Below are 15,900 nucleotides of genomic sequence, written 5' to 3'. Positions count from 1 at the left end.
TTGACACACTCTCTTCACCCCACACACCCCCTCACACACACTCTTCACTCCACACACTCCTCACACACACTCTTCACCCCACACACCCCCTCACACACACTCTTCATTCCACACACTCCTCACACACACTCTTCACCCCACACATACTCCTTACACACCCTATTCACAACACACAAACCCTTTACACACACTCTTTACCCCCCCCCACTTTTTACCCCACACACTCCTCACACACAGTCTACCCCATACACTCCTCACAAACACTCCTCACTCCACACACCCCTCATACACACTCATTACCCCACAGACACTTCAAACACACTCCTCATACCACACATTCCTTACACACACTTGTCACCCCACACACCCCTCACACACACTCTTCACCCTACACACCTCTCACACACACTCTTCACCCCTCACACACACTCTTCACCCCTCACACACACTCTTCACCCCCACACACTCATCACCCCACACACACACTCTTCACCACACACATACCCCTCACACACACTTAACCACTTGAACACCTTAACCACTGAGCTACCACATCCCTTGTGTACTGCGTCAGCTATATATGGTTGAAATGACAGTAAAAGCTTCTTTATTTCAGATTTCAGGGCAGACATTGACTTTCCTTGCTATTATTTGTTCATTGTAGACAAATACTGTATATCTGAAGATGTTCAATTGTATCATACACTTCAATACAATCACAGTTCAGCTGAACACAACACTGACAATCCCACATGACTACAGGAATATCTAGGGACAAATCTGTGTGGACTGTAATCCAAAGTGACTTATTTGGCATTTCTTTACACTACAAACAAACTGAATTGTTTGTGAGCAAAGTGAGCAGTTAAAACTCACAACAGTGAGCTGTTAGTGTAGACACATGTGAGTGTACGAATATACCACATTTTCCATTTGATCATAACATCTATAACACATATCTCTGTACAACAACACAACACAAACATGGAAAAATGTGGTGTAGATGTAGGCAGGTCAGAATACCACATGATTGCGTTACATGCCCTTTTCTTTTAAATTCAACCAATCACATGTCATATTCTGAGCATGCTCAGTACAGACCACCTGCAGTATGAATATAAAATCAAACTGTGTTTCAAGTGCATTCACATTCTGTTAATAAATGAGACACAAACACAGTAGAATTGATAAGAAATGAACAATGAGCAGTTTCTGGATTTTACTTTTCATCTTCAGCACCATGTGTAAGTAATATGAGCAAAGTATTACAATTATTATTGTTTATATATAATAATATGTGAATTACATTCATTAACTAATTATAGTGTTTGTTCTAGACACACTCCATCCTGGTAGACACTGGGTTACTGCACAATCTCTAACAAAGCCACCAGTTTATCAGCCTGATAAAGAGCTCAGTGTGAATATTGGAGAGCCGGGGACTCTACAGTGTTGTATTTCTGAAAATGGAGATAGAACAATTACATGGTTTAAGCAACCAGAGAGAGAAAAACCTCAGATTGTAGTCACAGTGTATGAAAGTGGTGGAGAACTTTTTCACACTGGATTCCAAGAGTCTCGTTTTCGAATAGATAGATATTCAATCTGCTGCAAAATGATCATTTTAAGCGTCATTCAGTCTGATGAAGCCGTGTACTACTGTGCAGTGACGACACCAAGCATTGTTTTTGGAGATGGAACTTATTTACAAATTAAAGGTAGGATTCTGAGTTGATTCTGAATGTTTAAGCTCCTGGTTTAATGTAGTGATATTTTCCTGATGACTGTTAACATGTTCAACCTGGAAGATAAATAATAGTGAAGTAGTGTTCATAAGGTTTGTAGGTGATCATGTTACTATTGCATCAGAATCAGAAATGATCAGTGATCGGACAGTGAAACGGACAGTGATCGGTTTGGGATCGGCTTTGGGTTTGTGCACACTTCTGATTTTCTGTCTCACTTATTTATTACTGAGGAGAAGAAAACCCGAAACCTCAAGATGTGAGCTTTATTTTGTCATCACATGAATAAAAAATACAGTTTAGAAATACAGTTAATTTTAATTCTTTTAAAACTACTAATTAGTGTATTTCTATATTAACAGCTAACACTTCTGTAGAAGATTCTCCAGCAACGATGCAGGTAAAAAAAAAATTCCCATACAGACTTTTTATTAATTATTATTATTATTATTATTATTATTATTATTATTATTATTATTATTATTATTATTATTATTATTACTATTATTATTATTATTCAGGAATCTGAAGCTGAATCACTGAATTATGCGGCTTTGCAATTCTCCAGGAGGAAAACCAAAGCTGATAAAAGAAAACCCGTCTCATCAGATGAGTGTGTGTACACCGATGTGAAATACTCTGTAAGATAACATAAACGTCTCATGGTCAAACACGTGGTACTATTACACAAAGATAACCTTTTAGCAAAGAAAAATATCTTGACTAGAGTAAAATATAATCCTTAATTATCATTATGGGTTAGAAATCTACATTAATGTCAAGTCTTTGTAATGTAAAGTCAATGATTTCTTTTAATTGAAATGATCTTACATTTCACCAGCAGAAAAAAAATTATGATTTTTTTTATGTTGCTGTATAATTTTTTGTGTTTTACTTCTTCCAGATTTTGTATCTCATATAATTTTTTTCAATGTAAAAAGCAATTTCAGTAAAAATGTGTAAATGCTTTTTTGTGCATTAGTTCAAATAATAATAATAATAATAATAATAATAATAATAATAATAATAATAATAATAAATGATCCATTACTGGTGTGTGTTTAAATAGTTGTGAGTTGGTCTTAAATATAGTGAAATTCAGTGACAGAGACGCACACATTCAGTAAATAGAGATTTCCAGGGTGCCATGACCCTGAAATTATATTCTCCTTCACATAATATTGAATAAAACTTACGTCAAGCTGCTTTTTAAGTCCTTCTAGAAAGGAACCCATAATCATTTATGGTGTAGTTTAGGCTTTTAAATTCACATTGCATGCAACATACATCCTTTGTTCAGTTATTGAACGTGTAGGTCTTTTTGGTTGATTTGTCACTATGAGTGATCATGCAAATATTTTTGACCACCTGATTTTTAAAAACATATAATTCCAAATGAGATTATCTAATAAAATATTATAACTAAAAATACTTCAGTAAACATCGCCATGATAGACTGCACCACCACCTCATATAACATGTGCACTTAAAGGTATTAGTACATCCTGTTTGTTGCAGCTACACTATTTTGCACAGTGTTACCACTTTGCTGCACTTATACAGGAAGACTAACGAGAGCAAAGGTTCATCAACCAAATTCTGACCACAACTGACACCCAGCAACAGCTTTGTCCAGCAACAGTTTTTGTGAAGTGCATTCAGCATCTCCAGTCTGTAATGCTAACTTTCACTTATGACTTAAGAGTCAAATTATTGATTTCAACAAACTATTAGCATAAATTCTCCTTAGAAATCTTTACTGTGTGCTCAGTGCCCTGATCTTCATCACTTATTTGGTTAATTTTGCTGTTGTAGTTTTTTTTTTATAAAATTCACATTTTTTTCAACAAAAAACACACAAGAGTTTTGTCAGTAGTCAATGAGACATGAGGCTTGAACCTGGTTTAATCTTCATGCATATGATTGAGAATTTATTTAACTGCCTTTATTTATATTTGTCGTTAAATAATGGCCTATTTCAGCTGCTGATTTATTGACTTGTTGATTCACAGATTCAGTATCTAACTCACTCATTCACCAAAGGTCACACTGTATTTGTTATTCTGTGATTAATGTTGCTATGCTAAATACTGAGCTAATGCTAATGTTGCTATGCTAAACACCTAAATACTGAGACATAAAACCTCGAGACATGTTATCAAAGATATAAATAATAAAATACAGACACAGACTCTTCTAGGTTTAGGCATTTAAATTAAAATGATTATTTTACTGTGAACATCCTCCGTTATTTTATGTTATTTTTTAAATCTAAAGCTGAAACAAACAAATTATAATTTTAATAAATACCGCTTTCACCCGCTAGGTGGCAGTAAAATCTCACCTATCAAGCTCTGTCATGTAGGTGTAGAAAGAATTGTTGCATTAAATTCCTGAGGAAATGTTTCAGTATTTATAGTAATTTTATTAACATAAATCTATATTATATTTTATAAAATTGTCAGAGAAGTCTATGGTGTCCTGCCTCAATGTCTATGCTCTAGTCTTTATAAAATTCACATTTTTTCAACATAAACACACAAGATTTATTTCAGTAGTTAATGAGACATGAGGCCTGAACCTGGTTTAATCTTCATGCATATGATTGAGAATGTATTTAACTGACTTTATTTATATTTGTCTTCAAATAATGACCTATTTTAGCTGGCCTATTTCATTGATTCATTGATTCACCGATTCAGTATCTGATTCACTCATTCACCAAAGGTCACACTATATTTGTTATTCTGTGATTACCAGGGCTGTCAAGTATCACGCATTGAGCGTGACACACATTTGGGTCTTTTATCACACTCTACCACCACACAATGTATTTGTCACACAGAAAAACATACTATTTATCATATATTTAATATGCCGCAGTGCCCAAAATGTATCTGTCTCTATGGAACCGTGCAGGAATCAAGCGCGTCTCCCCTGGAGTTCTTAGTCGAGCCTGACATTTATCAGCCAATAAAAAAAGTGGCTATCACATTCGCCAATCAGAAAATTGCACTATTGTATATGGGTACTCCATCCAGGGTGTATTCTGCCTTGATGCCCAAAGACTCCTGAAGTAGTTCGGATAAGCGGTAGAAAATGAGTGAGAGTGAGTGAGTGTATATGGGTAAGATTTAACGCAACAACCAATGAAAAAAAAAAGCATATGTTGGAATTGTTCGCCATCATCCTCGTTCACCCACAGAGAAAACCACTGGAGCTGTGAGCATCACTTTGAGCACAGAGTAAGTCATGATCTCCTGTTTTGACACAAACAATGACATTCTGACTGCTGTTAGAGACGTTTCCCAGATAATCAGCATACGTTTTTCATGAGTGTTTGTAACTTAGCTAACAGTTTTACATATTTAATATAATTTAATATAACATATTAATTTAATTTTGACATATTTAAAATATGTCACTCTTGCCTGTAGAGCCTTGGAGACAAAGAAATAAATAATAAAATATAGTCACAGACTCCTCTAGCTTTAGACATTTAAATGAAACTGATCATTTTACTGTGAACATCCTCCGTTATTTTATGTTATTTTTTAAATCTAAAGTTGAAACAAACGAATTATAATGTAAATCAATACCGCTATCCACCGCTAGGTGCCAGTAAAATCTCCACCAATCAAGCTCTGTAATGTAGGTGTAGAAATTATTGTTGAATTAAATTCCCAATGAAATATTGCAGTATTTATAGTAATTTATTAACATAAATCTTTATTATATTTGATAAAATTAAATCGTGTCAAAGAAGTCAACAGTGTCCTGCCTCAATGTCTATTGTCCCATGATGAAGTGCTTCGAGAAGCTTGTCATGAGGACATCAAGACTCAGCTCTTACCTTCACTGGACGCCTGCAGTTTTCAAACCGCTCCACGGACGATGCCAGTGACACGACCCTTCATCTGGTCCTCATCCACCTGGACAATAAAAACACATATGTACGAATGCTGTTCATTGACTTCAGTTCAGAATTCAACACAATCATCCCTCAACACCTGACTGAGAAGCTGAGCCTGAACACCTCCACCTCCACCTGGACTTCCTGACTGGGAGACATCAGTTAATCAGGAACAGCATCTCCAGCACCACCCCACTGAACACTGGGGTTCCACAGGGCTGCGTGCTCAGCCCATTGCTGTTCACTTTGATGACTCATGACCCACATCAACAAGTTCACCGGTGACACGACCGTGGTGAGTCTCATCATCAAGAACGATGAGTCAGCATACAGAGAGGAGGTGAAACAGCTAACTGCCTGTTCCCTTAATAATGGACATTTACACCACATGCTGCATCCATGACGCTGACAGCATTGTCAGCGTCTTTTGTGTACTGCATTTTTTGTACTTTTTGTATTATCTTGTAACTTTATGTCTGCACTGTTTTTTGTCCTGCACTGTCTTTTGTCCTGCACTGTCTTGTTTGTCTTATACTGCACTGTTTGCATCAGGTTGCACAGTTGCACTTTATGTGGCTAAGAATACTTACATGTCCTTAGCCCTGTCTTTGTTTTATGTAGCACCTTGATCCTGGAGAAACGTTGTCTCATTTCACTGTGTACTGCAAGAGCTATATATGGTTGAAATGACAATAAAAGCTTCTTGACTTGACTTGACTTGACACACTCTCTTCACCCCACACACCCCCTCACACACACTCTTCACTCCACACACTCCTCACACACACTCTTCACCCCACACACCCCCTCACACACACTCTTCATTCCACACACTCCTCACACACACTCTTCACCCCACACATACTCCTTACACACCCTATTCATTCCACACACTCCTCACACACACTCTTCACCCCACACATACTCCTTACACACCCTATTCACAACACACAAACCCTTTACACACACTCTTTACCCCCCCCACATTTTACCCCACACACTCCTCACACACAGTCTACCCCATACACTCCTCACAAACACTCCTCACTCCACACACCCCTCATACACACTCATTACCCCACAGACACTTCAAACACACTCCTCATACCACACATTCCTTACACACACTTGTCACCCCACACACCCCTCACACACACTCTTCACCCTACACACCTCTCACACACACTCTTCACCCCTCACACACACTCTTCACCCCCACACACTCATCACCCCACACACACCCCTCACACACACTTAACCACCTGAACACCTTAACCACTGAGCTACCACATCCCTTGTGTACTGCATCAGCTATATATGGTTGAAATGACAGTAAAAGCTTCTTTATTTCAGATTTCAGGGCAGACCTTGTCTTTCCTTGCTATTATTTGTTCATTGTAGACAAATACTGTATATCTGAAGATGTTCAGTTCTATCATACACTTCAATACAATCACAGTTCAGCTGAACACAACACTGACAATCCCACATGACTACAGGAATATCTAGGGACAAATCTGTGTGGACTCTAATCCAAAGTGACTTATTTGGCATTTCTTTACACTACAAACAATTTGAATTGTTTGTGAGCAAAATGAGCAGTTAAAAAACACAACAGTGAGATATTAGTGTAGACACATGTGAGTGTACGAGTAAACCACATTTTCCATTTGATCATAACATCTATAACGATGTAGGCAGGTCAGAATACCACATGATTGTGTTACATCCCTTTTCTTTTAAATACAACCAATCACATGTCATATTCTGAGCATGCTCAGTACAGACCGCCTGTAGTATGAATATAAAATCAAACCGTGTTTCAAGTGCGTTCACATTCTGTTAATAAATGAGATACAAACACTGTAGAATTGATAAGAAATGAACAATGAGCAGTTTCTGGATTTTACTTTTCATCTTCAGCACCATGTGTAAGTAATATGAGCAAATTATTACAATTATTATTGTTTATATATAATAATATGTGAATTATGTTCGTTAACTAATCAGAGTGTTTGTTGTTCTAGACACACTCCATCCTGGTAGACACTGGGTTACTGCACAATCTCTAACAAAGCCACCAGTTTATCAGCCTGATAAAGAGCTCAATGTGAATATCGGAGACTCGGCGACTCTACAGTGTTGTATTTCTGAAAATAGAGATGGAATAATTACATGGTTTAAGCAACCAACGAGAGAAAAACCTCAGATTGTAGTCACAGTGTATAAAAGTGGTGGAGAAACTTTTCACACTGGATTCCAAAAATCTCGTTTTCGAATAGAAAGATATTCAAACTGCTGCAATATCACAATTTTAAAAATAACTCAGTCTGATGAAGCCATGTACTACTGTGCAATGACAAGATTCAACATTGTGTTTGGAGATGGAACTTATTTACAAATTAAAGGTAGGATTCTGAGTTGATTCTGAATGTTTAAGCTCCTGGTTTAATGTAGTGATATTTTCCTGATGACTGTTAACATGTTCAACCTGGAAGATAAATAATAGTGAAGTAGTGAAATGTTAACTGTGTTTTCTTCAACAACACTGAGTTACAGACTTTTACTAAGTGAATCCTGATCAATGTTTATAGGTGATCATGTTACTATTGCATCAGAATCAGAAATGATAGGTGATCGGACAGTGAAACGGACAGTGATCGGTTTGGGATCGGCTTTGGGTTTGTGCGCACTTCTGATTTTCTGTCTCACTTATTTATTACTTAGGAGAAGAAAACCTGAAACCTCAAGATGTGAGCTTTATTTTGTTATCACATAAGTTAAAAATACAGTTTAGAAATACAGATAAGTTTAATTCTTTTAAAACTACTAATTAGTGTATGTCTATATTAACAGCTAACACTGCTGTAGAAGATTCTCCAGCAACGATGCAGGTAAAAAAAAAATTCCCCTACAGTCTTATTATTATTATTATTATTATTATTATTATTATTATTATTATTATTATTATTCAGGAATCTGAAGCTGAATCACTGAATTATGGGGCTTTGCAATTCTCCAAGAGGAAAACCAAAGCTGAAAAAAGAAAACCCGTCTCATCAGATGAGTGTGTGTACACCGATGTGAAATACTCTGTAAGATAATATAAATGTCTCATGGTCAAACACATGGTACTATTACACAAAGATAACCTTTTAGCAAAGAAAAATATCTCGACTAGAGTAAAATATAATCCTTAATTATCATTACGAGTTACAAATCTACATTAATGTCAAGTCTTTGTATTGTAAAGTCAATGATTTCTTTCAATTGTCCTGTACTTACATTTCACCAGCAGTAAATCTAATAAAAAATAAAATGTATGATTTTTTTATATGTTGCTGTATAATATTTGTGTTTTACTTCATACAGATTTTGTATCTCATGTATTTTTTTTTTTACAAAAAGTGTAAAGAGCAATTTCAGCAAAAATGTGTACATGTTTTTTTTGTACATTAGTTCAAATAATAATAATAATAATAATAATAATAATAATAATAATAATAATAATAATAATAAATGATCCATTACTGCTGTGTGTTTAAAAAGTTGTGAGTTGGTCTTAAATATACTGTAAGTCAGCGACAGAGACGCACACATTCAGTGATTAGAGATTATTGTCTCATCGATAACAAACAACTAGTGAAACTGAGCTATAACTGTATAACCGGCTGAGAAAACTGACCTCCAACCTATGTAAAAGTTGTTTGTTGTAGTTTTTCCTATTTTACTTTACTTTTTTTTTTTTTCCTAGTTTTTACTTTACTTTCCTGATTGTGGTGCCATGACCCTCAAATGATATTCTCCTTCACATAATATTGAATAAAACTCGTGCACATGAACTAACATCAAGCTGCTTTTTAAGTCCTTCTAGAAATTAACCCATAATCATGTATGGTGTAGTTTAGGGTTTTAAATTCACATTGCATGCAACATACATCCTTTATTCAGTTATTGAACATAGTTATTGGTCTTTTTTTGATTTGTCACTATGAGTGATCGTGCAAATATTTTTGACCACCTGATTTTTAAAAACATACAATTCCAAGTGAGATTATCTAATAAAATATTATAACTAAATATACTTCAGTAAACATCACCATGATAGACTGCACCATCACCTCATATAACATGTGCACTTAAAGGTATTAGTACATCCTGTTTGTTGCAGCTATTTGTCCAAGTAGGTGTTGCCACTTTGCTGCGCTTATACAGGAAGACTAAAAATAGCAAAGGTTCATCAGAAAAACTCTGACCACAACTGACACCCAGTAATAGCTTGGTCCAGCAACAGTTTTTGTGAAGTGCATTCAGCATCTCCAGTCTCTAATGCTAACTTTCACATGTCTTAAGAGTCTACTTATCGATTTCAACAAGAAACTATTAGCATAAAATCTCCTTTAAAATCTTTACTGTGTGCTCAGTGCCCTGATCTTCATTACTATTTTGGTTAATTTTGCTGCTCTAGTCTTTATAAAATTCACATTTTTTCAACATAAAAACACAAGATTTATTTCAGTAGTCAATGAGACATGAGGCTTGAACCTGGTTTAATCCTCATGCATATGATTGAGAATTTATTTAACTGCCTTTATTTATATTTGTCTTCAATTAATGGCCTATTTCAGCTGGCCTATTTCATTGACTCGTTGATTCACTGATTCAGTATCTGACTCACTCATTCACCAAAGATCACACTGTATTTGTTATTCTGTGATTACGAGGGCTGTCAAGTGTCACGCAATGAGCGTGACAGTCACGCATTTGGGTCTTTTATCACACTCTCCCACCACACACTGTATTTGTCACACAGAAAAACATACTATTTATCATATATTTAATAAGCCGCAGCGCTCAAAATGTTTCTGACCGCACCGCAGTCTCTATGGAACCGGGCAGGAATCAAGTGCGTCTCCCCTGGAGTTCTTAGTTGAGCCTGACACTTATCAGCCAATCAAACAAAGCGGCTACACAATAGCCAATCAGAAAATAGCACTATTGTATATGGGTAAGATTTAAGGCAACAACCAATGAAAAAAGTATATCTTAGAATTGTTCAGCATCATCCTCGTTCACCCACAGAGAAAACCACTGGAGCTGTGAGTATCACTTTGAGCACAGAGTAAGTCATGATCTCCTGTTTTAATGTTACAACAAATTCACAACTTGTTTGACACAAACAATGACATTGTGACTGCTGTTAGAGACGTTTCCCAGATAATCAGCATGAGTTTTTCATGAGTGTCTGTAACTTAGCCAACAGTTATACAGCCTGTTCACTGACAACACCTGCTCAGGACAAGTAGTCTAGGCCAGTGGTTCTCAAACTGGGTCCCTGAAATCCCCACAGGGAGTCCAGTTTTATGATATTTTATAAAAAAAAAAAAGAATTTTAAGAATCATAAATTACATTTCAGAAAAATAAGGCTACTTGGGGGTGGTGGTGGGGGCAGACATATTTAAAAATGTCACTCTTGCTTGTAGAGCCCTGGAGACATATAACCTAGAGACATGTTATCAAAGAAATAAATAATAAAATACAGACACAGACTCCTCTAGCTTTAGGCATTTAAATGAAACTGATCCTTTTACTGTGAACATCCTCCGTTATTTTATTATGTTTTTCAAATCTAAAGCTGAAACAAACGAATTATAATTTAAATCAATACCGCTATCACCCGCTAGGTGGCAATAAAATCTCACCGATCAAGCTCTGTCATGTAGGTGTAGAAAGAATTGTTGCATTAAATTCCTGAGGAAATGTTGCAGTATTTATAGTAATTTATAAACATAAATCTATATTATATTTTATAAAATTCAATTGTGTCAAAGAAGCCTACAGTGTCCTGCCTCAATGTCTATCATCCCATGATGAAGTGCTTCGAGAAGCTTGTCATGAGGACATAAAGAAACAGCTCTTACCTTCACTTGACGCCTGTAGTTTGCAAACCGGTCCACGGACGATGCCAGTGACACGACCCTTCATCTGGCCCTCATCCACCTGGACAATAAAGACTGACTTCAGATCAGCATTCAACACAATCATCCCTCAACATCTGACTCAGAAGCTGAGCCTGCTGAGCCTGACCACCTCCACCTCCACATGAGTCCTGGACTTCCTGACTGGGAGACATCAGTTAATCAGGATCAGGAACAGCATCTCCATCACAACACTGAACACTGGGGCTCCACAGGGCTGCATGCTCAGCTCACTGCTGTTCACTTTGCTGACTCACGACCCACATCATGAAGTTCACCGGTGACACGACCGTGGTGGGTCTCATCATCAAGAACGACGAGTCAGCATACAGAGAGGAGGTGCAACAGTCAACTACCTGGTTTAGGGCCAACAACCTGCCTCTGAACACTGACAAAACTAAAGAGATGGTTGTTGATATCAGGAGACGGTTCTCTGTCATCTCAAACATCTTTTTTTAGGAAGATTCCAGCTCTGTCCTTGAAAACAACTCAAATTATTGTGATGTTTTACAAATGACACAATTAATGTTACTTAAATTAAGCACTTCGTGTTTTTTGGGTTGACACCAGGGGCGGTTCTAGAATTTCATCTTTAGGGTGTTTTAGCCCTCAGTGAGAATTTAAAACAAGAAGAGTTCTATATTATATATTATATGACAACTCTGATAATAAGAATAGTGACATTTCACTGCTTTTGGTTGCCGTCTTTGCGTCTTTCCGCCGATTAACGTTATAGATAAACGCCTCCAGCTCCGACTGCGCGTGCACGCTGCGCGTACCTGTGCTTTTCCGTTCAAATAAAGCATGCAGCTGAAGAAGCACTTTTGAAACACTACAACACACGCGTGTAAAAGCAAAGTAAAAAAAATCGACGACATGTGCTGCATTTTAACGTAATTTTTATTGTTTATTTATGAAAGTAGAAATGATCCTTATAATGTTAGTTTGGCTGAGATTACAGACAGGGGGCTGAAGCCACCCTAAAAAAGGGCTAGAACTGCCCCTGGGTGACACAATTCGCAACGCATTCGCCAGGAATCATTTTTGACGCCGATTATATCAAACATCTCCCTCATATATGGCCATGTGTGTTCAGGAATGTCCTCGTTGTTAGTTATTTTAACATCGGTGACTCCCTCTGAATGAACATTAGCCATTCCTTTTGTAGGCGCTGCTCATTGTTAGCTCCGCTATCCTTAGTCTATGTCTGAAAGCCAGTAAATAATACAGTACACCAGTCACATGGGGAAAAAGCCGCACAATGATAGGATGATAGGCTGGAAACAGCGCTCAATGAGAAGGAATAATACTAAAAGTAACGAGTCCGTTTGGAAAATGTAAGAAGTAAAAAGTACAGATATTTGTGTAACAATGTAATGAGTAAAAGTCAAAAGTTGTCCGAAAAATAAACAGTGGAGTAAAGTACTGATACCAGAAAAATGTACTTAAGTACAGTAACGAAGTATTTAACTCCGTTACTTCCCACCTCTGCCTCACACACACTCTTCACCCCACCACACATCCCTCACACACATTCTTCACCCCACACACCCCTCACACACACTCTTCACCCCACACATACCATTTACATACACTCTTCACCCCCCACACCCTCTTCACCCCGCACACACAATTATCACCCCACACACCCCTGACACACAACGACTTCACCCCAAACACCTCTCACACAGACTTTTCACCCCACACACCCTTCACACACCCTCATCACCCCACACACCCCTCACACACACTCTTCACCCCACACACTCCTTACACACACTCCTTACACACACTCATCACCCCACATACCCCTCACACACTCTCTTCACCAGATACACCCCTCACACACACTATTCACCCCACACACCCCTTACACACACTGTTCATCCCACACATCCCTCACACACACTCATCACCACACACACCTCTCACACACACTCTTAACCCCACACATACCCCTCACACATACTCTTCACCCCCACACATACCATTTACACTCTCTTCACCCCACACACCCCCACACACACTCTTCACCCCACACACCCCTCTCACACACACTCTTCACCACAAACACTCTTCACCCCATCACACCCCTCTCACACACACTCTTCACCCCACACATACCCCTCACACACTCTCTTCACCCTAACACACCCCTCACACACACTCATCACTACACACACCTCTCACACACACTCTTCACCCCACACATACCCCTCACACACACTCTTCACCCAACACACCCCTTACACACACTCATCACCACAAACACCTCTCACACACACTCTTCATCCCACACATACCCCTCACACACACTCTTCACCCCAACACACCCCTCACACACACTCATAACCCCACAAAACGCTCACACACACACATCACCACACCAACCCCTCACACACACTATTCACACCACACACCCCTCACACACACTCTTCACCCCACACACCCCTCACACACACTCTTCACCTCCACACACACTATTCACCCCACACATCTCTCACACACTCTACACCACACACACTCCTCAAAGACATTTTTCATCCCACACACCCTTCACACACACTCTTCACCTCACACACACCCCTCACCCCACGCACCCCTCACACACACTCTTCACAGCCACACACACTATTCACCCCACACATCTCACACACACTGTTCATCCCACACACCTCTCACACACACTCTTCACTACACACACTCCTTACACACACTCATCACCCCACACATACCCCTTACACACTCTCTTCACCCCACACACCTCTCACACACACTCTACACCACACACACTCCTCACACACATTTTCATCCCACACACACTTCACACACACCCTTCACCGCACACACACCCCTCACCCCAAGCACCTCTCACACACACTCTTCACCTCACACATACCCCTAACACACACTCTTCACCACACATACCTCTCACACACACTCTTCACCCAAACACACCTCTCACACACACTCTTCACCCCACACACTCCTTACACACACTCATCACCCCACACACCTCTCACACACGCTATTTACCCCACACATACCCCTCACACACTCTTCACCCTGACACACCCATCACACACACCCCTCACACACACTTAACCACTCAAACACCTTAACCATTGAGCTACCACATCCCTTGTGTCCTGCATCAGCTATATATGGTTGAAATGTCAGTAAAAGCTTCTTGACCTGACTTCAGATCTCAGGGCAGACCTTGACTTTCCTTGCTATTATTTGAACATTGTAGACAAATACTGTATATCTGAAGATGTTCAGTTCTATAATACACTTCAATACAATCACAGTTCAGCTGAACACAACACTGACAATCCCACATGACTACAGGAATATCTAGGGACAAATCTGTGTGAACTCTAATCCAAAGTGACTTATTTGGCATTTCTTTACACTACAAACTAATTGAATTTTTTGTGAGAAAAGTGAGCAGTTAAAAAACACAACAGTGAGCTGTTAGTGTAGACACATGTGAGTGTACGAATAAACCACATTTTCCATTCTGTCATAACAACTACAACATACATCTCTGTACAACAACACAACACAAACATGGAAAAATGTGGTGTAGATGTAGGCAGGTCAGAATACCACATGATTGGGTTACATGCACTTTTCTTTTAAATTCAACCAATCACATGTCATATTCTGAGCGTGCTCAGTACAGACCGCCTGTAGTATGAATATAAAATCAAACTGTGCTTCAAGTGCGTTCACATTCTGTTAATAAATGAGACACAAACACTGTAGAATCGATAAGAAATGAACAATGAGCAGTTTCTGGATTTTACTCTTCATCTTCAGCACCATGTGTAAGTAATATGAGCAAATTATTACAATTATTGTTGTTTATATATATAATAATATCTGAATTACATTCATTAACTAATTAGAGTGTTTGTTGTTCTAGACACACTCCATCCTGGTAACCACTGGGTTTCTGCACAATCTCTAACAAAGCCACCAGATTATCAGCCTGATAAAGAGCTCAGTGTGAATATCGGAGACTCGGCGACTCTACAGTGTTGTATTTCTGAAAATGTAGTTGGAATAATTACATGGTTTAGGCAACCAAACAGAGAAAAACCTCAGATGGTAGTCACAGTGTATAAAAGTGGTGGAGAAACTTTTCACACTGGATTCCAAAAATCTCGTTTTCGAATAGAAAGATCTTCAAACTGCTTCAGTATTATAATTTTAAACACCACTCAGTCTGATGAAGCCATGTACTACTGTGCAGTG

General features: G+C 38.4%; 1 gene segment (V, D, J or C); it reads left to right on the top strand.

Moving 5' to 3' along the window:
- The first annotated feature begins 7,452 nt into the window (after nucleotides 1–7,452).
- Nucleotides 7,453–15,900, top strand: part of LOC113646016 — a 35,494-nt gene continuing 27,046 nt past the window's right edge. The window contains 4 exon segments of the V gene segment in view: nucleotides 7,453–7,589; nucleotides 7,686–8,066; nucleotides 8,386–8,411; nucleotides 8,515–8,552. Coding sequence covers nucleotides 7,547–7,589; nucleotides 7,686–8,066; nucleotides 8,386–8,411; nucleotides 8,515–8,529 — 465 coding nt within the window.

Source organism: Tachysurus fulvidraco, chromosome 17 (assembly GCF_022655615.1).
Source record: "Tachysurus fulvidraco isolate hzauxx_2018 chromosome 17, HZAU_PFXX_2.0, whole genome shotgun sequence".
NCBI classification, from domain to species: Eukaryota; Metazoa; Chordata; class Actinopteri; order Siluriformes; family Bagridae; genus Tachysurus; species Tachysurus fulvidraco.
Note: the sequence above shows the minus strand (reverse complement) of the source record. Positions and strands in the feature narration are given on the sequence as shown.